Source organism: Astatotilapia calliptera, chromosome 20 (genome assembly GCF_964374335.1).
Source record: "Astatotilapia calliptera chromosome 20, fAstCal68.1, whole genome shotgun sequence".
In the NCBI taxonomy this organism is placed as follows: domain Eukaryota; kingdom Metazoa; phylum Chordata; class Actinopteri; order Cichliformes; family Cichlidae; genus Astatotilapia; species Astatotilapia calliptera.
Window position 1 is genome coordinate 10422790 of NC_137441.1, and position 23930 is coordinate 10446719.

The 23930-nt window shown below is 39.2% G+C and overlaps 2 protein-coding genes across 2 annotated transcripts; one reads left to right on the forward strand and one right to left on the reverse strand.

The window, feature by feature from the left end:
• The first annotated feature begins 3478 nt into the window (after window positions 1-3478).
• Window positions 3479-14877, forward strand: LOC145423120 (N-fatty-acyl-amino acid synthase/hydrolase PM20D1.2-like). Its single transcript, XM_080295300.1, has 13 exons — window positions 3479-3754; window positions 3836-3922; window positions 12032-12267; window positions 12354-12440; window positions 12536-12669; window positions 12749-12868; window positions 13009-13084; window positions 13165-13226; window positions 13320-13398; window positions 13498-13569; window positions 13647-13812; window positions 13900-13999; window positions 14221-14877. The coding sequence occupies exons 1-13, from the start codon at window positions 3535-3537 to the stop codon at window positions 14348-14350; spliced, it is 1569 nt and encodes a 522-aa protein (XP_080151426.1). The 5' UTR covers window positions 3479-3534; the 3' UTR covers window positions 14351-14877.
• Window positions 14878-15151: 274 nt separating this feature from the next.
• Window positions 15152-20110, reverse strand: LOC145423121 (chitotriosidase-1-like). The gene is made up of 11 exons (XM_080295301.1): window positions 19994-20110; window positions 19883-19909; window positions 19592-19796; window positions 19454-19510; window positions 19193-19358; window positions 19001-19125; window positions 18798-18921; window positions 17585-17767; window positions 17345-17461; window positions 17090-17222; window positions 15152-15639 (listed from the first exon to the last, which is right to left on the reverse strand). The coding sequence occupies exons 1-11, from the start codon at window positions 20094-20096 to the stop codon at window positions 15380-15382; spliced, it is 1500 nt and encodes a 499-aa protein (XP_080151427.1). The 5' UTR covers window positions 20097-20110; the 3' UTR covers window positions 15152-15379.
• Between the last annotated feature and the right edge of the window lie 3820 nt (window positions 20111-23930).

Here is a 23930-nt window from a genome sequence, read left to right on the forward strand (position 1 = left end):
CTGGTGCTGAATGCCCAGAAGACAGTGGAGATTATTGTGGACTTCAGGAAGCACACAGCCCCACTCACCCCCATCATCCTGACTGACACCCCCATCACCTCTGTGGACTCATTCCGCTTCCTGGGTACCACCATCACCCAGGACCTGAAGTGGGAGCCCACCATCACCTCCATCATTAAGAAAGCCCAGCAGAGGATGTACTTCCTGAGGCAGCTGAAGAAATTCAACCTGCCAACACGGACGATGATGCAATTCTACACTGCAATCATCGAGTCCATCCTCACCTCCTCCATCACCGTGTGGTACGCTGGAGCCACTATCAGGGACAAACAGAGACTGCAGCGTGTTGTGCGCTCTGCTGAGAAGGTGATTGGCTGCAGACTCCCATCTCTGCAGGACCTGTACACCTCCAGGACACTGGGGCGTGCACTCTGATCACAGCTGACCCTTCACACCCTGGACACAGTCTGTTTGACCTGCTCCCCTCAGGCAGGAGGCTCCGGTCCATTCGCACCAGAACCTCTCGCCATAAGAACAGTTTCTTCCCCTCTGCTGTTGGACACATGAACAATAACCGTATGACTGTTCCCACCACTAACACATGACCCTACGCTGTGTTCACTGCATCATTCCATGTTTGGCACTGATCACCACCTGCACTCATGTATATATCTATCTACTTAGCACTTTTAATTCTTATTCTTATTTTTATTTTCATGTCTATTTAATCAGAATCATCAGAATCAGAATCAGAATACTTTATTGATCCCTGGGGGAAATTATTTTTTGTTACAGTGCTCCATTTTAAACCAACATTAAGACAAGACAGACAATACACTAACTAAGAATAGTACAATATATACATATATATACATACATACATACATAAGTCACTCATAAATAAATAGTTGGAAAAGAAACATGTGTAGTTGTAGCAGCAAACAGTGTGTTAAGTGGATGCGTTGTACAGGGAGATGGCCACAGGCAGGAATGATTTCCTGTGTCGTTCAGTGGTGCTTTTCGGTAATCTCAGTCTCTCACTGAACGAGCTCCTGTGACTGACCAGCATGTCATGGAGTGGGTGGGAGGTGTTATCCAACATTGTCTTTATCTTGGACAGCATCCGCCTCTCCGACACCACCTTGAGGGAGTCCAGCTCACAACATTGCTAGCCTTACGGATTAGTTTATTAAGTCTGTTGGCATCTGCGACCCTCAGCCTGCTCCCCCAGCATGCAACAGCATAGAGGATCGCACTGGCCACCACAGACTCATAGAAAATCCTCAGCATTTTCTGGCAGATGTTAAGCGTAATTTATGACAGTATGTTTGCACTGAAGCACCGCAGCAATTTCCTAATGTTGTAAACCTGCTCAACATTTGGCAATAAAACCCTTTCTGATTCTGATTCTGATTCAACTTCTGTAGCACAGAAGTTGTCAGTAATTGTAGTAGTGATTGATGGTCTGGGATGAGGCAAAATGTGATCCTTATTTGTTGATGTCTCCTGATTCAGGTTTGTGTGAGCAGTTGGAAGTGGAGGAAGATCTGTAGAAACAATAATATTACTAATAATAATAGTAATAATCATTATTATTAGTTAAACAGAATGTGGTTTTCTATGTGATTATTTTGCCATTGTGGTCTTGTCACTATAGAAGTGATGCTGGACTAATTTTAAAATTGTCCATTTTCTTAAACCTAATTGTAATATTGCCTTTTCAAAGAATTTGTCACGTACTTACATGCATTTTTTTAAATGTTAAAAATGTATTTTTTATTTTTTATTTTTTTGCCTGTCCCGTTTGGCTCTTTTGCCATCAGAATTGTTGTCTAAAGGCAAAGAAAGATGCCCAACGGATTTACTTTACCAAATTGACCATCCCAGCCTTGCCGTAATGGTCCATTTGACTCACCTTTTATTGTTTATTTTATTTTCACTTGCTGAATACGGGACAGACTTGACTGGGGGAAAGAAGGGGAGAAAGAAAGAGGGAAAGAGAAACAGCTGAGAAGAGGGACGGGGGAGAAGGGCAAAAGACAAAAACCAACAGAATGAGCAGAAAAAGAAAAAAAAGAAGAAAAAAAGAAAAAAAATGCATATATCAATCACCTGGGTCACCTGCTGAGAAAGAAAAAAGAAAACAAGCAGAAGAGAACAAGAGTAATAGAATAAACAACATCACAATGATATATGGGAATATGACAGTAAATACTAAATATTAAACATTATTGTGCAGCACATAAGATCAACAGAACACAGTGTGCTTTGAGGTAGGAGCCAAAAAGGGTGTAGTTTGTGGGTGTGATCACCCGTGTGTACACCTGTGAGCATGGACGCGTTTGTTTTTTTGTTTTTTAAAAGGTTCCTTCATGTAATGATCTGCTAGAGGGTGTGGGGGGGCCACAGCCCCGTCCTCCAGGGCATGAAGCAGGTATGGAGGAGATCAAAACTCCAGACATCCAGAGGCCCGCAGAACACAAGAGACCAAGGAAGACCAACAGAGGGGCAGCCGCGCCACTGTCCCAGAAAGAGCTGAGGAGAGTCCCAGATGAGGGCTCACTCAGCAGCCGCGGAGCAGAAGCCAGGGGGAGTTGCAGTGACGCGCCCGTGAGCTCCGCCGGCAGCCAGCCGTGCCTGAGTGACCGAGCCCCAGGCCGAGAGGCCGGGGGCACCCCACCTCCGAAGGGGCCCGAGCGAGCCCCAGGCTCCAGGCCCCGATAAGCGGCCGCCAAGGAGTGAGCCGGTGTGTACCTGGACGCCCATCCCCGGACACAAAGAACCACCAACGCACCGATGTCTGAGGGAGTCCGCCACTGGCAGGGGAAGTGGTGGTAGGGGGAGATAGGCCTCCATACCTTGGAGGGCCTAAGATGTCCCCAGAGAGGTGGCGCCTGACACCCAACCTGACATATAGACACAGAAATACAGGCACACACATATACAAACATCCATTCCCACCCTCATGCTCTCATATACACTTACTCCACACTCAACCAACGTGGAGACAGACATAAAGAGACGCTGTACACACGATCACACTCCCCAAGCGTACTCTAAGCCCCGGGTCTAGGTACCCTTGCCCCTGGAGGGGGGGAACTGCACCCAGACCCAGGTGGTGTTACCCTTTTCCCTGCGGTGGGGGGAGGCAGACCGCCCCGACTCCGCAGCAGCAGGAAGGCCCCACACTCCAGACCGCAGTCGGACAGCCAACTCCTCCTCCTAGCCCCCCCCCCCCCCCCCCCCCCCGCTCCAGCAGGTCGCAGAGAAAAATGTATTTCAATAAAGTGTTTGCTTTGTATTTTGGCAATTATTTTACTACTAAAAACCTGCACGTCGTGAGGGAGATTGAACACAAGCTTTCTCCACCCGAATGGTGATGGTGATTTAACTAAAACTGAAATAAGCTCTTAAAAAACTGCTCTCTACATAATGTAGGCGTGACTGTCCTTGTCTGCCTGCAGGTGGCTCTAATGCAAATTCAGCCTGCAGTCACAGTCGACGAGTTCTGCTGTAAACACAACAACCATTACAATGACTGAGTCGGGTTCAAAGTTAAGAATATTTAAGTTTTTAAAGATAATTATTAGCAGCTTGCTTATTACAGTCCTGCTGTTATTTACAATAGCGGCTATCAGGACTCTTTCACTGGACGTTAACGCCGGACTTCAACTCGCACACTGGGAAAAGACGAATAACAAATCGCTCGTCATTGACCACCATCAGAGAGAGGAGCTCCTAGCAAATTTTAAAGGTATTCGGAGTCGTGTTGTAGTGGATGTAGATGGAGGCAGAGACACTTCTGTTTGGTAACAATTTGTCTCCATTTGTCCAGAGGCAATCCGCATCCCCACCGTGTCATTCTCAAATACAGAAAGCAACACCACTGCGCTGCATGAATTTGACAGATTCCTCCGAAAAGGTAAACCTGCCAGTAAAACGTGCTTAAAGTAACTTTCTTTTATATATAATGTGGTCAACGTGGAACTAGCTGATGGCTGTAACTCTAAACGTTAATGTAGTTTTTGTATGTCAAACTTGTATAGCGCTAATAAATGGATAAAGTTAATGTTTGCTGTGCAGATGTACTTTGTTCCGTACACCTTATTCAGAATTAACCTTTCCACGTCTTGCTGAGCCAAGGTATGTCGAAACGCTACACCGAGATGCACGTGGTTCAAAACCCTCAAGTCACATGACCCATGACCCTTTGTCGACCAAGAGCACCTGGCTGCAGCCACTGTGGAGTTAACAGTCTAAAAAAACTCTAAAATTAAGGAATTATTCACTAATGCTTTCCCCCATATAGATCAAATCCAAATTCCATTTCACAACCGTTCTCCTGCGATCAAAAGAAAGAAATCAGAGCAAATTACCTAAAACTTCCCATTCCTCCAAAAGCTAAGGAGGTCCATTATGAAATACTCTCAGGCGTTTACCGTTCCAAAGAATTTCTCAGACATCGTTTTCCTATTGATAATAAGTCTTGTTCTTTCTGTAATGGGAATATTGATTCGACAGAACTTTTATTTTACGAATGTATATACTGTAAAGCCCCGTGGGACGATGTGCACTACTGGCTTTTCCCAAAGATTCCAAACTTACTTGAATTTTCTAAAAATGATATTATTTTTGAATCTCAAAGAAAAGAAAATAAACTTGAAAATGTCTTAAATGTGATAATTATTATGGGTTCATTCATAAATGTCGATTTCTGAAAACTAAGCCATTCTTTTTCACTTTTCACGAAGAACTCTGCCTCTTCTTCTCATCTGCAAAGTTTATGGACAAAAAACAAGCTGTGGATCTGCGACAATAGCGGACATCATTTTCAAACCCCCCCTGTGGTCTTTCGCTACTCAAGTTAAACATGATACAAGTCAATTAGATCATTTAAAAATTTTATTGGTTTTTTTTTTTCAGTGTTTCATTTGTTCCTGAGCAAATCAGTTTGGCTCAGATTAAGCTTTATAACTGGACTGTTTTATTTAATACTGAAGTCTTACTTGTAGAGCTGTCAGTGTACTTTAAATTTCACCTGTTATACTGCCTGATGTAAAATATTCTGTTCTTTTTTTAAACAGCTGACTCTGAGTTAAATATAACATTAAAAATATTTAAATTCAAGAGGAAACGTTTTCACTGAGAGCAAAAACAACATGTTAATTCGTGGAGATCCTGACGGCTGCTCCAAATGATCCGATTATATTTTAAATATTTGTTCAATTCTCTTCCAAACCCCAGCTGTCTATTGTAAGGGCCAGTGTCTATTAAAATAAATATAAAAGTGTTCTAACATCTCACCTCTTTCTTATTATTCAGGCATACATGTATACTATTTTTATTAATAGAGAGATTAAGCTTGTGTTTTCATACATGCAGTAATTGTGCTTAACTGCATGAAGCTCTTTAGACATTATGGAACAGATCATACATAAAAGCGAATTTTGCCAGAGTGCTTAAGATACTTTTTGAAAATTATCTTTAAAAAACAAAAAAAGAGAGAAGATCAAAAACATAATGTGTAATTTCCATTGTAAATATTAATCACAGTTAAATTAAGAGGGGATGGCAGTAAAAACTCCGGAACGGTGATGTCATCAAGTATGCTGCTGTTCCAATAGACTATGTGCACCTTAGCATATGCTACTTCCGGTGAGGAAACTCCTGTAGGGCACTTCGTTTCCGGTGTGATATTCGCATCTTGTTTATGGTCGGGTTTTCCAAAAAAAGCCAAGCGGCGATTTACATTTCTCAAGGTGTCTTGGGCATTTACTGAATATATCTGTAGATGATGTTCATCGACTTATTATATTTTTCCCTCGCGCCTCAGAGCAAAAGAGAGAAGGGATTGAAATTTCTCAGCATTTGTATATAGAATTCCCTCATTTATCGCGGGTGTTGTTCTAAAAATAACCAGCGATAGGTGAAATCTGCGAAGTAGCCAGCTTTATATTTTACAATTTTTTTTAAAATGTAAGGCTGTAAAACCCATCACTACACACTTTATACACTTTTCTCAGAAAGGCATGAACAGTTTCACACTTTTCTCTCTTGTTTAAACTCTCAAAGCTCAAACCTTCGTAAAAAAAAAAAAAAAAGTGATCGGGATGCAGAACACAATGTGCTTTAAAAAAAAAAAGCATGCAAAATTGCACTAAAAGAATCCGCGAAACAGCGACGCTGCAAAAGTTGAACCGCGTTATAGCGAGGGACCACTGTAATTGTAAGTAATAAGTCACAACATACTCTTCGTAAATACTAATATATACAGACCCTTACCTGCAATCAATCATGTATTTTTTTTATATCCTGTGGCTTTTTTTCACGGTTTGTTGACATCCTGTGTAGGTGTGTACTGATATCGACATAACGGGGAAACATCTGGCTTTGACTATTGTTCACCTGTAGTTTGAATGCTGGACATTTGCCTGTTTAAATCATAAGAACTGTCACTATAGAGAGATGTGCTTCTGAATGTGGACAATGTGTCTTCTGCATGCAGTAATGTAGTTCTGCTTGGGTTGAGTGATGTAAACAAACAATCGATCTACGCTTTTCAAACATCAAAATTGATCATTTGATTTTTTTTATGACACAGCAATGGTGAGTGTTACCACCCTCTGCTCTTTGTAACTTAATGTAATCTTTCCGTTTTCGTATTTTGGACATGATTTTTGAGTTCACCTTTGCAGTAGCAATTGACTGCCAAATAAAGCTACCGGAAATGTACAACCCTACATCCGGTCTTAAAACAGGAAGTTAGCATTTTCTTGTGCGCAGGGTCTATTGTAAAATGATCGTGCTGCGTTCTTGCATTTTTGGGAAGTTCGGACTCCCGTGTGCGCCTAAGAAGTCTGGACTCACGTACTTTAGAATTGAGAAACATCCTTTGTTTTTGTGTTGTGTCCCGTATTGCAATATGTTGGACGTGTTTCTACCTAGTGTGGAAGTCATGGGTTTCAGGTTACTGTTGAGGTCATGTGTTTCCAGTTACTGCAGAGCTCCACAGTGGCTGCAGTGAGACCCTTTGCTTTGTCAATATAAGACAGGCTACAGGCTATCTTGAAGGGCTGCAGTCCCTCAACAATATTCCACCTTGTAGAACATAATTAAATGTGGAAGAAGCGTTGATACAGATGGGCAAACAAAAATAAATAAAAATGTGGGACTGAAAAGCTAAGTGAGAAAAAGAAAAAGAACTTGAAAACAGATGCAGCAAAATGTGTCAACAGTAATACTAGTGTGGGGTGGCTGTAGCTCAGGTGGCAGAGCAGGTCAGCCACTAATCAGAAGGTTGGTGGTTCGATCCCAGGCTGCATGCCAGATATCCTTGGGCAAGATACTAACCCCATGTTTGCCTACTGGTGGTGGTCAGAGGGCCCGGTGGCGCCAGTGTCCGGCAGCCTCGCCTCTGTCAGTGCGCCCCAGGGCACTGATAGAGCTTTACAGCACTGATAGAGCTTTACAGTACACTTTAGGGACTTACTTACTTAGTCCTTAGGGACTTGTTGCTTTTATACAAATGATTTTTTTTACAAATGCAGGCCATTTACCATAGCAGCAGCCAATCTAAAGTCCTTGCAGTCACAAGAGGCGGCTATTGCTAGAACAAGCCAAGAAAAGGGCAGCAAGAGTGGACCTCTTCCTGATGTACTCATGGATTGTTGTTGTTTCATCCTGGATAGTTGTTCTGACACACATTTGTCCGTGGCATCCTTCCTTCCACTTAGCTTAGCCTGAGGTTGCTGAACTTTGGGTGAAACCCTCCATGGCAAGGAACTTCCTTGTCTTGATGTCAGTAGCTTCTATTTCCTCCTTTGGCCAGCTGATTATCTCAGAATGGTATCTCACAATTGGCAGGACGTGTATAATAATGTATAGGGCTGATACTTTATTTATTTTTCTTCCCAGTCCAGGCCTGCCCAAAGGTGTTCTATTTGGTTGGAAGAAGGTCTTCCATCTTGGACTTGCTCATCCATGACTTTATGGGTCTTGCTTTGTGCACTGGTGTGCAGTCATGTTGAAACAGGAAAGGGCCATCTCCCTGTTGGGAGCACAAGTGTTCCTTTCACTTAAACTAGGGGACCGAGCCCAACTCCTGAAAATGCTCCAAACCATAATACCCCCTCCACCAAACTTTACTCTTGGTTTGTGTCAGTCAGTCAGACAAGGCAAGGCAAGGCAAATTTATTTGTATAGCACAATTCAACAACAAGGTGATTCAAAGTGCTTTACAGAGACATTAGAAACAAAAACAAATAAAAAGCATGATTTAAAATTGATTAAAACAAGCAAACAAACAAACTAACTAAACACACACATTTCACACCTGTTCGCGCGATCTGAACCCTTATCGTAAGGGGAGCTACCAGTCCTTCTGTGGACGAGCTACTTTCTATTTTAAATTCCCTGAATTTAAAATACTCTCTAGACCCAGTCTAGACCCAGTTGGGGAGCTACCCAGAGCTCTAATCCCACACCTGTTCGCGCGATCTGAACCCTTATCGTAAGGGGAGCTACCAGTCCTTCTGTGGACGAGCTACTTTCTATTTTAAATTCCCTGAATTTAAAATACTCTCTAGACCCAGTCTAGACCCAGTTGGGGAGCTACCCAGAGCTCTAATCCCACACCTGTTCGCGCGATCTGAACCCTTATCGTAAGGGGAGCTACCAGTCCTTCTGTGGACGAGCTACTTTCTATTTTAAATTCCCTGAATTTAAAATACTCTCTAGACCCAGTCTAGACCCAGCTGGGGAGCTACCCAGAGCTCTAAACCCACTTAACAAACAAACAAACAAACAAACAAACAAACAAACAAACAAACAAACAAACAAACAAACAAAACAGTATATAAAATCAAAACAGATAAAATCAGAACAGTAGATAAAATCAGTTTTGAAATTTAAGCTTAACAAACAAACAAAACAGTATATAAAATCAAAACAGATAAAATCAGAAATAGATAAGATCAGTAGTTAGTGTAAGTTTTGAAATTTAAGCTTAAAAGTGTGGATTTGGTGCTTTATTCAAATGCAGCTGAGAATAGGTGAGTCTTCAACCTGGATTTAAATAAACTGAGTGTTTCAGCTGATCTGAGGCTTTCTGGGAGTTTGTTCCAGATATAAGGAGCATAAAAGCTGAATGCAGCTTCTCCATGTCTGGTTCTGACTCTGGGAACTGATAAAAGACCGGATCCAGATGACATGAGGGATCTGGAAGGTTCATACTGGGTCAGGAGGTCACTGATGTATTTTGGTCCTAAACCATTCAGAGCTTTATAGGCCAGCATCAGAACTTTAAAGTCTATCCTCTGACGGACAGGCAGCCAGTGTAAAGATCTCAGAGCTGGACTGATGTGGTCCACTTTTTTGGTCTTAGTGAGGACTCGAGCAGCAGAGTTCTGAATGAGCTGTAGTTGTCTGACTGATTTTTTCAGGTAGACCTGTAAAGATGCTGTTACAGTAATCAAGCCTACTAAAGATGAATGCATGGACTAGTTTTTCCAGGTCCTGTTGAGACATCAGATCTTTTATCCTTGATATATTCTTGAGGTGATAGTAAGCTGACTTTGTTATTGTCTTAATGTGTTTTTCTAAGTTTAGGTCTGCATCCATCACTACACCCAAATTTCTCGCCTGGTTTGTGGTTTTTAGATGTATAGATTGAAGTTCTCTGGTGACCTGTAATCGTTTTTCTTTGGCGCCAAAGACTATTACTTCAGTTTTGTTTTTGTTTAGTTGGAGAAAATTGTGGCACAACCAGTCATTGATTTCCTCAATGCATTTACCAAGAGCCTGTACAGGGCCTCGGTCTCCTGGTGACATTGTGATATATATTTGTGTGTCATCTGCATAGCTGTGGTAGTTTATTTTGTTGTTCTTTATAATCTGGGTGAATAATCTGAAACAAGTACCATTCTCCTGGCAACTGTCAAAGCCAGATTCCGACACATCAAATTCCCCAGGGAGGATATGAAAAGTGGCAGGTTAGTCTTCTTAGACTGTGAAATTTCCATCAGTAATGGGGAACATCTAAAAGCTGATGTGTACCGGAAACCTACACATATGGATCAGTATTTAATGTTTAACTCTCATCATCCACTGGAGCACAAACTGGGTGTCATCAGAACGCTACAACACAGAGCGAACACCATCCCCACAGATTCAGCAGCCAGGGAAGCAGAACAACATCACATCAAGAAGGCTCTGAGTAACCGTGGTTATCCCAGCTTGACTTTTGTCAAAGTTGGGAAGGCGCCAACTGATCCAGGAGAGAAGGGCAAGCGCTGCCTAAACGAAAACCTGTAGTGATCCCGTACGTGTAAGGAGTACAGTTGAGACACATTTTTTCTAAACACCACGTCTCTGTGGCTTTAAACCCCAAAACACGCTGTGCCAAAAATTGGTCCACCCCAAGGATCGGGTCCCCCGACACAAACAGAGTAACATAGTGTACGCTGCCAGGAGTATTGCCAGCATTTATACATCAGGGAAACCAAACAACCTCTGGTGAAGCGGATGGCACAACACAGAAGAGCCACCTCTTCAGGCCAGGACTCTGCAGTCTATTTACACCTACTGGCCAGTGGACACTCTTTCAATGATGAGGATGTACACATCCTAGACAGGGAGGAACGCTGGTTTGAGTGCGGAGTCAAGGAAGCCATTTATGTGAAAAGGGAAAGACCATCTCTGAATCGCGGAGGGGGCTTAAGAGTACACCTTTCACCATCTTACAATGCTGTGACTGCAGCCATTCCCCAACTCTTTGTGAATGGTATTCATGGCCATTGATCAGTGGTCTTTGATCAGTGGTTGTTGATCAATGGTCATGAGAATTTGCATAATTATGATGAAGGTGACCTCCCAGCCGATTGTTCCTTCCGTGGGCTGGTTTCAGTCATTATGCAAATGTACAGTTTATAAGATTGGGGGAAACCTGCAGTCATCCATGTGACTTCTTCAGTGTCAGCTGAGTGACGAAACATTTCTCCCAATGAAAACGCTACGTCCAGATGAACAGACTCAACTTTTGGAGGCTCAGCGTCTGCTGTTCACATGACTGTGGAATATTTAGTAGCAAGGACATTTCACGACTGAGCTTGCACTGGAATTCACTGAGGTCTTGAGATCAACTCATTCTTTCACAAATCTTTGTAGAAGAAATCTGCATGTCTAGGTGCTTGATTGATTCCATAGCCACAGGTGCATAAAACCTGTGGCCATGGAATTGATTGGAAGACCTGAATTTAATGATTTGGATGGTTGATTTTTTTTACTTTTGGCAATATAGTGTATTTTGATGCCAAGTCATGTAAGGAAAAGAAGCTGACTCTGCCCCAAAACAATTAAAAAACGAATATTTTCAAATAAAAGTCCTTACTTATAAGAATTGCAGATGTTGCTGCTTGGTCTTCACTTGTTTAAGTGGAAAAATCCCAGATTTTTCTGTGTGGGAAAATGCTAGTAAATCACAAGTTTCTGAAATACGTAGACCAACCCATCGGAAACCAATAACAAATCTGGGTTCAAAGTCACATTTATTTCCCCCATTTTAATGCTCACTTTGAACTTTAGGAGGCCATCTTGACCATGTCTAGATACCTGAATGCACTGACTCGGTTGCATGTGATTAGCTGATTAGATATTTGTTTTAATGACTAGCTAAACAGGTGCACCTAGTAAAGTAACCAGTGATTGCATTTGTAAAGCATTTGCTGCAATTTTCATAGCCTCCTCTATCAGTTGTTTTATCTCACTTGTGAAATGAAACTTTCTATAGTTCAATTTTAGCAGATGACAGCTTGCGACAGTTTCTAAAATGTGCAATAGTGATTTTATTTACCATAGATCACCACTTGCTTGAAGCTGGAACAAGTAGATGCTTTTTGTAGTTGAATTTTTACTATAAATAAATCAATAAGTCATAATCATGAAAAAGTTATCATAAATAAGTCATGAAAGATAGGATGAATTTAAGATAACAATTGCTCTTTCAGCTTGTTTTTAAGTTTTTTGTTTTTGTCAGCCTTCCCTACAGTTTTCTCTTCTAGCTTGGTTCATCATGAATTGGTGGCAAACTACAGCCACTTGTTTTGGGTGAAAGGATCACAGCCTGAACTGGTGCCATACATGCTGCTGGCCCACATTGATGTAGTACCTGCTTCAGAGTCAGATGGTTGGGAAGCACCACCATTTTCTGCAAAGGAGATCGATGGCTTCATCTACGGCAGAGGAACCATAGATGACAAAAACAATCTAATGGTGTGAAAACATATTACTTTTGTGTGAGCTTACTTTTAAACAGACTTGAGGTATATTTGGCTAAACAGCTGATTTATTTCTTCTAGGGAATACTTCAGGCGCTGGAGTACTTGCTGTTAAAGGGCTATGCTCCACGCAGGGGATTTTACATCGGTCTTGGTCATGATGAAGAAGTATGTTAACAGTTTTACTATGACATTACAAACTTAAGTGGGATTGGAAATATCACATTTTAATGGCTGTGCTCTTCAAAATCTCTTTTTTTAAGATCAGTGGTCTCAATGGAGCGATGAACATAGTGCGTATTCTGAAGCAACGTGGTGTCCAGCTGTTGTTTGTCATGGATGAGTGCCTGACTATACTTGATGGAATCATTCCTGCTATTGAAGGACCTGCTGCTCTGTAAGAACCTGCCTGAACATGTGTTGTGCACTTGTGTTGATCACATCTTATGTTTATGTGTACGATTTATGATTTGCAGAATCGGGTTAAGTGAAAAAGGCCAGGCCGTTATAAAGCTTAGTGTGTCTGTGGCCCCTGGTCACTCCTCGATGCCTCCCAGGGAAACTAGCATTGGGATCTTAGCCACAGCAGTCAAAAGGTGAGAGGAACATTGTTTTTTAAACTATAATGAGTTCTGTTTAGCTTCTCTGTTCATATGTTTCACTGCCTTCCATAATTTTACTACCCCATGTTTAAAAAGCTAGTATAAAAGATTTAACTGTGATCCTGTTTCCTCAGACTAGAGGACAACCCAATGCCGAGGTTATTTGGTTATGGTCCTGAAGGTGACACCTTTGAGCATCTGGCCCACAAGGTAGGGTAATCTAAATACTTCTTTACTAGTAGTATACTCATGTACTCATTCTTTACCAACTACTAATTCTTTGCCTTCAGTTCAGTTTACCACTAAAGTTCATAATGTCGAATTTGTGGCTCTTCTCTCCGCTCCTTAGCAGGTAATAACTGCTAAATATCATTTAAATATAAATTCAAATGTCATGTTTTCTTGTGATTGGTTCCAGTGAAATAGACCAGTTTTTATGTTTCAGGATACTTGAAAGAAAACCAGTATCTAATGCATTTGTAAGGACTACCACAGCAGTCACCTTTTTTAATGCAGGAGTAAAGGTGCAGTGATTATTTTAAATTGAATGTAATTCACAAGAAGTAAGATTTTAAGCCTGTTACTTTTCTTTGTAAAAATTCAATATCTCCCTCCCTCTGCAGATAAATGTTATTCCTTCCCTTGCTGAAGCTTATGTAAATCTACGAATTCACTCAGCGCAGTCGGTACAAGAGGTAGAGTCCTTTTTGAGAATGAATGCCTTACTATGTACACTTTGACATGAATATGAGATGTGTGCTGTCATTTTTAGGTACTGGACATCATCAAGGATACGGTGGGCGACCAGCGAGTGAAGGTAGAACTTGTTAATGGATTTGACCCTCTACCCATCAGCGGTGCTGATGACAAGGCCTTTGGCTTCCAAATTATTAAGAAAACGGTGCTGGACTTGTTTCCAACAGTTACAGTTGCTCCAGGTAGGGTTCATACAGATTTGTATGGAAGCATTTTAAAGCATCTTTCAGGACATTATAAGTAATTTAATATCATATTTAAATGTGCAGCTATCTGTATTGGAAACACAGACAGTCGACACTTCGTCGACCTGACCAAAAATATTTATCGGTTTTCCCCGGCTTGGTTTAAGCCAGGTGACTTTGAGAGGTGAGAATTCAGCAGCTTTTAATACTGTCAAAATATATTTTCACCAAAAATGTCTGCAGACCTCAATTTAAAATTGAACAAATACAGTAAGAAGAATTCCACGTGCAGTGATTATTTCTCAACTCTAGAAACAGATCATGCAGCATGAATAGAAGAGGGGAATATATAAAATACTTTCTTGTTCCAAGTACCATGAATCCTTTTTTTCCTTTGTTTCTCAGATTCCATGGCATCAATGAAAGGATTTCCACTAAGAACTACGAGGAGATGATTGTTTTTTACTTCAATTTGATCCAGAACTGTGACATTAGGAAGCTCCCTGAGCCCCACAGCTCTGTCCATGAACTCTAAGCAATTGACAACATTGGTGATAAGATAAACACATGAATAGCATACAAAATGCATTGATATTGCACTAAATAACTTTTGCATTATAGAATCAGAAACTACAATTTTGCTAATTTCAAAGTGGGATGTACTTTTATCTTTTATGTGGACTACTGACTCTTTTCAGTGATATGTGAGTAGATAGAGCACTGACCTTTCTGCAGTAAAATCACTGTGAATTGGCTATCTAGAATTTTGCATTCAAGATTAAGTTTTGGTGCTCTATGCAGACTGATGTACTATTTTTTTCTGAACTCTATGGTGGTATGATATGATTCAATTAACCAATTATTATATATGTCTTATTGTGGGACACTGATAGTAGTGCAGTCATAAAGATACATGTTTTTTTGATTTGGACCGCTCATAATGAATGGTACAAATGACAGCACTACCTACAGGGATGCTTAACTTGAATCAAACACTGGACTACATGTTCAAAGAATGCTGTTTTACTGGCTGACTCATTAAAATGATTCCAGATTTGTAAATGTGATTGAATCTGTTCACAATTTTAGATAGGCTTTCTTAACACAACAGTATGAGCAATTTGACAGTTTTTAATAACCGCTCAGGTATTAAAAGGCTGATCGGGTGTTGTCAACCCAAGCCTTGTGTCACCTAGGATTTTCAGCAGCAACTTCACCTACTTCCAAGGTGCATGAAGAGGACAAGGAACTAACAACGTAGGAACTCCAGCAACACTTAAAAGTAAAGTGGAACAACGTTATTAACTGACCAACGTTCATCCTCAGATGAATAATGTAATGTAATTATAATCATATTTTATTTCATACGTTGCAAAACCTGGACTGGTTCACATAAGGATTAGACTCTGAAAGCCAAACCTCAAAAGAAAAAAATTCAGATGAAGATCATGCATTTATGTTTAAAATGATCAAAACTGACCAAATGTGACATGACATTATAGTGACCCAAATGGTAATAAAAACAAGCTGAAAACCAAAACTCAGAACAAATAGTCCAGAGTCTCTACGGCCTGTCACAGCACTTACAACTGTCTCGAAAGACTAAATTAGCTGGGCAGTTTTGGATCCACGTGATGCCATTGGCACAGCTGTAAAAAGAACCTGGAGCGTCAGGTTTGGCATAGAGCCCACCAATTTTTGTAGCACAGAAGTTGTCAGTGGTTGTAGTAGTGATTGATGGTCTGGGATGAGGCAAAATGTGATCCTTATTTGTTGATGTCTCCTGATTCAGGTTTGTGTGAGCAGTTGGAAGTGGAGGAAGATCTGTAGAAACAATAGCTATAAAGTTATACTACTACTACTACTAACAACAATAATAATAATAATAATACTTATTATTATCATCATAAATTATTATTATTACTTATCAGTAAGTGAAATTAAATTAAAGAAGTTAACTTTTAGTTAATATAATATAAAAAAATATCCTACATAAAACCACGGCTATATTAGGGTGCGCAAATTAATAGTCAGTTAATAAATTAAACATTTGCTAGTGTGCATGTTAGTAGCATACAAGCTCTTTATTAGTCAAAGTTGTTAATAATGCCAACAATAAAATTCTTCGCAAAACCTTTTTTTTTTTTTAACAATTAGGCCAATAATTTTCCTAAATTACGAAATTTTCCTAAAACATTTGTAATTACTGCTTGCTAATTAGTAAGCAAGGTGTTGTACATGGATGTAGGGGCCTATAGTCAATACTCTTTGATAGCCCTAATAACTGCAGTTGTTTCTTATGAACTGCAAATGTTAATAATGTTCAGATAACCTCCTATTAAATGATGGTCTCTTAAAATGTGCTTCCATTTGCTCCTTGTTCTAAAGTGAGGCGTAAGTCACCAGAAATTTGACACTTGGCACACATGGGCTCCGTACGAGTTCTTCCTCTTTACACTTCCCTGTTGCAATTTATATGTCCTTTTCTCAGGTGTTTCAATAAACCTTAATCAAATTTGGAGTTATACACACATTTTATTTGAATATTTTTTAATGGACAACTTAAGACATTTTAAAATGGTATTAAAATATTTTTACATGTTTTTTCCTTATCTTTATTTTTATTTTTTAAATGTTTAGAACAGATCTCCTCCTTAAACTTTCTGTTTATTTCAGCTGACCAGCTTTCGGTTTGCAAAAGGCCAGAAAGCTATTCAACAGTGTCTCTCTGTTTCATATTATATAGATCCTGTCTGGGTTAATAAGTGTCACTGTAATAGTAGCTTTCGAGCATTTGCTGTGAGTGAAAATTCAAATCCCGAGTTCAAAGATTTAACCAGTATTCATCTGGATACATTGAACACTTGTTTTGTGTTTTATTTAATAAAAATAGATCATCCTCAAGTGCTTTTATGACAAATTGACCAGTCTTTTATTGCTAAAGAGCAAATAATGTTAGGATTGTCACTGATGTGCTGAAGCCTTCTTACGTATTTCATTTAACAAACATTAGGAAGCTATGATAGAATACAGATATCCCAAATAAGGCATTAACAGCCTTTATATTGACTAATTGGAAAATATGCATACTAATAAGTAACTGGCTAGCTGTCCAAAAGTTGATTCTGTTCATCTGGACGTAGCGTTTTGTGGGAGAAACGTTTCGTCACTCATCCAAGTGACTTCTTCAGTTTCAGCAGACTGCAGGTTTCCCCAAATCCAAAACTGGCTAGCTCAAAACAAACATAAAATGCTAATGTAGGAATTTTATTACCTGGAAACAAAAGAGAGCGAAGAGAACCGATGAGGGGGTATTGTCCCTGTCCACAGAACTGTCCATTAAAGTCGTCTAGATCCAGAGCCCAGACAAAGGCTCCTCCAAAAGTGTTGTTTTTTAGGTAACGGACCTGAAGCAGTAACAATCGAAACAACTTAATAACAGTATGCACATTTTAATGTGATATGTTGTTTTAGTACTAATGTTATCTGGCAAAGAAAAACTGAGCAACATCCAGATGCACATGTCTACCTTAGTCATAAAACTTTCTTTATTGTCATATCCAACCCACTCGTTTTGTTTGGTGGCATATGGGACTTTCTGGTCCTCAATCAAGTGGACACTGGCCCCTTGAAGAAAGGTGCAAATCTGAAAACAGATAAAAAATGCATTCTGTGTGGTAACTTGACATATTAACATTGATCTGCTACTAAGACATAGAAACTGACTTAAAATGAACATATTAATATGAGAGTGGGGATTTCTTTTTACCTCATAATAAGACCAAATGCCGGGCTCCCTTGTAAATGTGCCAGCAGCAGCAGGGCTGCTGGCAGGGGCTCCAACTTGACTGGATTGAGTAGAAAGACGAAACGTGCGTCCGTATGTAGCAAAGCCCATATTTAACTTTTGTACAGGTGTTCCCTTTTCTGCCCAGTACCTCATAGCAAAATCCTAAAATGTAAACATATGTAAGTTATATTGTCATTAATACTAGTATTATCAGGTTCAGTGACTCATTGACTTTATAAATAATTTGTGATTTAAATTCTCAAGTGTTAGAATTAGAGAAGGGTGTAAAAATGGTGACAATCAATGTCAATCCATCGACAGTTGGTTGAGAACTGTGTGGAAAAGTGGAGCGTGGCTGGGAGCAATTGCAGTCTAAAACAAAGCACTCAGAGAGCACAACTGTCCCTGAAGGGCAAGGGCTATACTAAAAGTTTGGTGTTTTATGTTTCACTGGTATTGTTATCCCCAATAATGATATCTGCATTGTTTTCATAGTCATTTCTGCACTATATTAATATTTTTGTGTCATTGTGAAGTCATATAATGTTATATCAAAATTTTTTCTAAAGAGCTCAGAAAAAGAAAGCGCTTATGTTCCCCTTTGACAAATATATTGCTTCAAAATTTGGAGATGATTTGATCAAAATGAAAGCTTTTTCCTAATACATACTAAAAGGGTGTATTTTTCATCTTTATTCATATGATTGGATCAGAATTAGCTGAAATCTTTGTGATTTACATGCAAATCTACATGCTTGAGATTTGAACATTTTTAACATATTTTCAGTCATTGTGTAATTTTGAGAAATATTATAGTGTCATAGTGATGTTGTAGTGTCTTGTGCAGCTCTCTCCATACCCTTTTATATGATATATAACTCAATATGGTTGTTTGAATTTATTTCATAAAGGTCAAAGGTTTGGCCAACCTAGGTACACATGCTCCCCAAGACCTAGTATATTGTTGTGAAGTCTGAACATGACCCATAAAAAAATTGTGTATGTAAAGTTTTTACTAGTTTTCACATTGACCTGATTTTCATGAAAATTAAATGACCTTAGATCAGCTTGTTGGTATCTATCATTTCATAAAATTTGAAACACTAGACCGCTAACAAACAGACAAAGAAACAAACGGAATGGATTACATAATCCCTCTTTTTCAGGGAGAAAAATGAACCCATCTACTCACAGTATTTAAGTAAACGTGGTCCCCAATATCTTGGGATCCTTTGTATAAGGGGCTGTTATGTCCTGTGACACTCTCCCAGGTACCATGAAAGTCATATGTCATCACATTAATAAAATCGACATACCTGATAAAGTGCATGAGAGGTCAAGGTCAGCAAAACAGGTTTTGCAGGGCATGCAATGTGATATTACTAATAAGCTTACTTTGACATCTCTGAGACTTCATAACCGGCATCAATGGTTCCTTTACCAGCAGACACAGCAGCAGAAATCATTAACCTGGGCTGTCCTGTTGATGTTCCCTCTGCCTCAAAGGCCTGTAGTAGCTCCTATAAACCACAGAAAAGAAAGGTAACTTCGTGGTTCATGCCAATCATCAGTAACTCCAAATCTGACCTTGCATAACACTGTGAATCTCTGCTTGTCTTCCAGAGGGCTTCCTCTTGCTGCAGGGTATTCCCAGTCTAGGTCTAGTCCATCAAAACCAAATTTTCTCAGTAGTTTGATAGAAGATTGTATAAATGTATTTCTTTTGGCTTGCGTTGACACCATAGTAGTGAACCTATGAAACCGATTGGCAAAAGAAAGGCACAATTAAAAAGATCTGTATAAAGAGAAAATTTATGATTCATTATTGTTTTATGCTTAGTGTCACACTTTTGCGTTCCGAAGTTCCAGCCTCCAACTGCCAGCAGGGTTTTAAGATTTGGATTCCTGTGGGAATGTAAAGATACAGCAGCAAAGATTATTTTTTCTCAACATTTTGTAAGTGATATGAGGAGAAAATAGACTAACCTTTGTTTGAGTCCATTAAAGGATCTATAGAGTTCCTCATCATTCCATTCTATGGTCACTAATTCATTTGCCTCATTAATACCAGAAAAGGCATAGATTAGGTGCGTACAAAGGTTTGGATCAATATTTGAAGGCATAAACCTCCCATTGCCAGGTCTGTATTGGGACCAGTTTGTGAAGTAACACACAAGTCTGGAGGATGAGACTGAATATGAAAGAACATTTTTCAATCTCTTTAAAACATTATATGACTGTCCAATATAAAAGGGTTGGTACAATTTATGAACTCACCCAGACTGCCAAAGGCGAGACAGAGACCTTAACAGTTGCATTTTTTTGTTACATACAAATAGTTAAATATAAAATTTGCATTTGCAAAATCTGTATTTCAATTTCCCTTACCTGAGATCACAATTAGGATGCGCATGATAGCTGAGGTCAGACTGGTAATGTAATAAAACAGTGCAGTAAAGAAAAAAAAAAAAGCAGAATCTATGATAATCATTAACTCAAAGTAAACCAAATGTCCTAAATTTAAGGACATTCTGGTATTGCTTCATAAGTCAAATAGTAACTGATTCATGAACTCACTCACTCACACACACACACACACACACACACACACACACACACACACACACACACACACACGCACACACACACACACACACACACACACACACACACACACACACACACATTGTTTTGAAAGCCTCCACAACGTTTGCAGAAAACCTAAGATTGCTCATCACATAGCTTGCAAACACCTGGACCTGAAAGTTAAAATTACGCGGATATACAAAAAACAGCTGTCTTACTATTTTACATATGTTCCCCGCCTGTCTGCTTGTCTGTGAACTACTCCTACACCGTTAGGAGCTGAGGAACCAAAACCGTCACATGGGTACATCTTAGGCCCCTGAAGGATCTTACCTGATATTATGACGTCATCGTGTTTCCTAGCAGCCCGCTACCAAGCAGCAGTTTAGTAGTTATACACCTATAAAAGAAACTTAGCATCTTAATTTCATTACAGTAAAATCAAATTATATGCACAAATGTTGAATATTATAATGAATATATTATGGTCTGATCATGTTGTCTGGCAGCTTCCCAGTGACAGACTGAAATGACAGTAAAGCAGGACCTGAACATTGCAGAAGACCCACAAAATGTAATTTCTATAATTTGCCTATGCTTTATTAGATATCCTAACAGGGTCAAGCAACAATATTTAGCAAAAGGAAAGCGTTTTCATTCTACTGCAGCACCACGATGGTAACAGTGGTGCAGCACCACAACAGTCAAAGTGATGCTTTTGCAACAACATTTGTTTTACTAAAATTCAACCTTGCAAAAAAAAAAACCTCAAAGCCATTTTTAATGTTAGCAATTGTTAAATATTATATTGAGCTGTGCATTGAAAAAGCTTGAGTACCAATGATGTGGAATTGCAGCGAGTATTATACTGACACATAATTTATTTTGGTGTTTCCTCAAAACAAAACCTAATTTTCAGCTTGGTCGGATGGCTGGAAAGTGCATGTGCTTACTTGTTGGCTCAATTTATGTCAGCTGTTTGTTTGTAAAGCTCTGACTCACTCTTTCTTTCTACCGTGCTGCAGCAGCCACTCTTCTCCTTTATTAATTCAACTATTCAAATAATGGTTTAACCTTTCACCGTGGTGTTGAGACCTTTATTGTGTTTGAGCCAGCCGTTACAATGCTGGCACAGGGACAGCCACAGCAGGTTTCGAGGAAAAGAAAATGCCAGATAAATGCCAGACAAACAGAAAAAAAGGAAACATGGCCAGATTTGTATTTGTTGTACAATCTTTTAGTTACCTTCATGTAAAGTTTAACCAAACCTGCTCCAGTTTCAAGTACATTAACTGGGTGTACAATTTTCAATCCAGAGACCAAAAATTCAATATTGTTCATCTAATTCTAACCTTTAAAGAAAAAAATCTACAGCTAGCTGCAAATCTTGGCAAACCCATCCTAGCTTTAAAATGGACCTATATGTAGTTCAGGCTATAGTAGCTGCATTACATAATGTGTATTGCAGAGCACTGGGTACATTTGCTTAATGGTTAATACAGTTTTTAGAATTTATGGCTTTATTGACTGTCCAGGCAGTGTGGTTCTCATAAAAAATAAAAAGAATAAAAAACCATTTTTGCTAGATCAAGACAACTTTTATTCAGTGTCAATTAGGTACAGCATTTGCATGCATCACTGTAAACAAGATAATTTGGACATGTCTGGATGTAGACATGTCCATGGACACACTGATAAAAGGTGTGGGGATCCTCATCATTTACATACAGGCCATCTGGCTTTTCAGCGCAGAATCCACTTCCAGAAACAGGACTTGAGGTTGTTTTGGCAGTAGTAGCAGTAGTGGTAGTAGCCGTAGTAGTGGTAGTAGCTGTTGGGCCAGGAGGGATCGTAGAGACGAGTGGTGGATGTGTGGTTACCGGTGGAGGTGGTGGAGAATCTAGTAAATACAGTAAGTACATACATGTATATATATATATATATATATATATATATATATATATATATATATGTATGTATATATATATATATATGTATGTATATATATATATATACATACATATATATATATATATATATGTATGTATATATATATATATATTAGAGATGGCACGATACCACTTTTTTATGTCCGATACCGATATCATAAATTTGGATATCTGCCGATACCGATATGAATCCGATATAGTGTTTTTTAATCAACAAAACTGTTTTTTAAAATATCTTGCTGCATTTTGCAAGTCTGCAAGTTCATACTCAAGTTTAAAACAACAACTACACTAAAGCTATTCTGTTATACCTGTATACAAAAAAAATATTTCATAGTTCAGCAATACTGATCAATCTAATAAACTTAGACCTACACCATCCTCCCTATTCTGGTATTTTAAAGAGTACTTAGCATAAATATTAAGCAACCTAACTAATAGGGTTCCAACTCCCAGCAACAACAAAAAGAAATAAATAAAAAATAAGGAACCACCCCTCACGCGCCACCTCATGATGCTTAATCGACGTAATCAACCTTAATTTGATGCAGTGTGAAAAAAAATGCACAGAAATCAATTATTTTTCAAGAAATATTAAATAGATTCAACATCTTTCTTCAACAAAATTGCAGACTGCACAGATGGTACCTTCCCAAAGTAAAAAGTACTATAGCTTACTAGGGTATATATTAGACTTAATAGTCACTATATACAGTAATTGACTTCTATTCATTTTACATCAAATTAAAACTTTGGGTGTCAGATAATTATTTATTAAAAGCTCGACATTTTAAATGAGAATAAGAAAGAAAAGTATGTCTTTGTGCCCCCTTTTCCCTGTTCATGCCCTATCAGCCCCCCTGGCTAAACTTTGCTAGATCCGCCCCTGCACAGTTACCAGCGTCAGCTACGTAGAAAAAGATCCTCGAGTAGAAAGTAATAATAAATAAATTCTAACAACAGCTGATCAAGCTTAAACGTTCTGCTGTTGTTCAGCCGCTGGTTTCCTCTTTCTGGTGCAAAGTGGGCCAAAAACAAACAAGAGACACGGACTCGCGACAGAAAAGCCGATCAGCTGATCATTTAAGCAGTTTCACGATTGAAGTAGCAGCCGGAGAGCGAGAGGCAGTCGCTTGTTAAGCTTAACGTGGGAATGCTTTACAAACATTCAGAGATGGACTTACACACTTGCTTTACTTCTCTCGGGGATAACTTTGTCGGAGATGAAATGCCGGGTTGCTAGCGAAGCTCCACATGCTATTGACAGGTCCCGCATGCCACAGCTGCTCTATCACGTGATGCATACTGCTCCGACTGCTAACGTTCTGAGGTGAGTTACGGCGTGTTGCAAGTTTTGCGAGGTGCTTTCGTGATATTTAATGGATCGGATTACATTTTTTATTTTTCTCCGATATCCGATCCAGTAATTTAGGTCAGTATCGGACCGATACCGATACGTAATATCGGATCGGTCCATCTCTAATATATATGTATGTATATATATATATATATGTATGTATATATATATATGTATATGTATATATATATATATATATATATGTATATGTATATATATATATATGTATATATATATATGTATATATATATGTATATGTATATATATATATGTATATATATATGTATATGTATATATATATATGTATATGTATATACAGGAACTCAATGGGGATGTGGCGTACAACACTAGAGGCCAACTCCAAGCCCATAGCACAAGTCACCATCAAGTGCGGGATCTACCAAGGAGATGCTCTGTCCCCACTGCTGTTCTG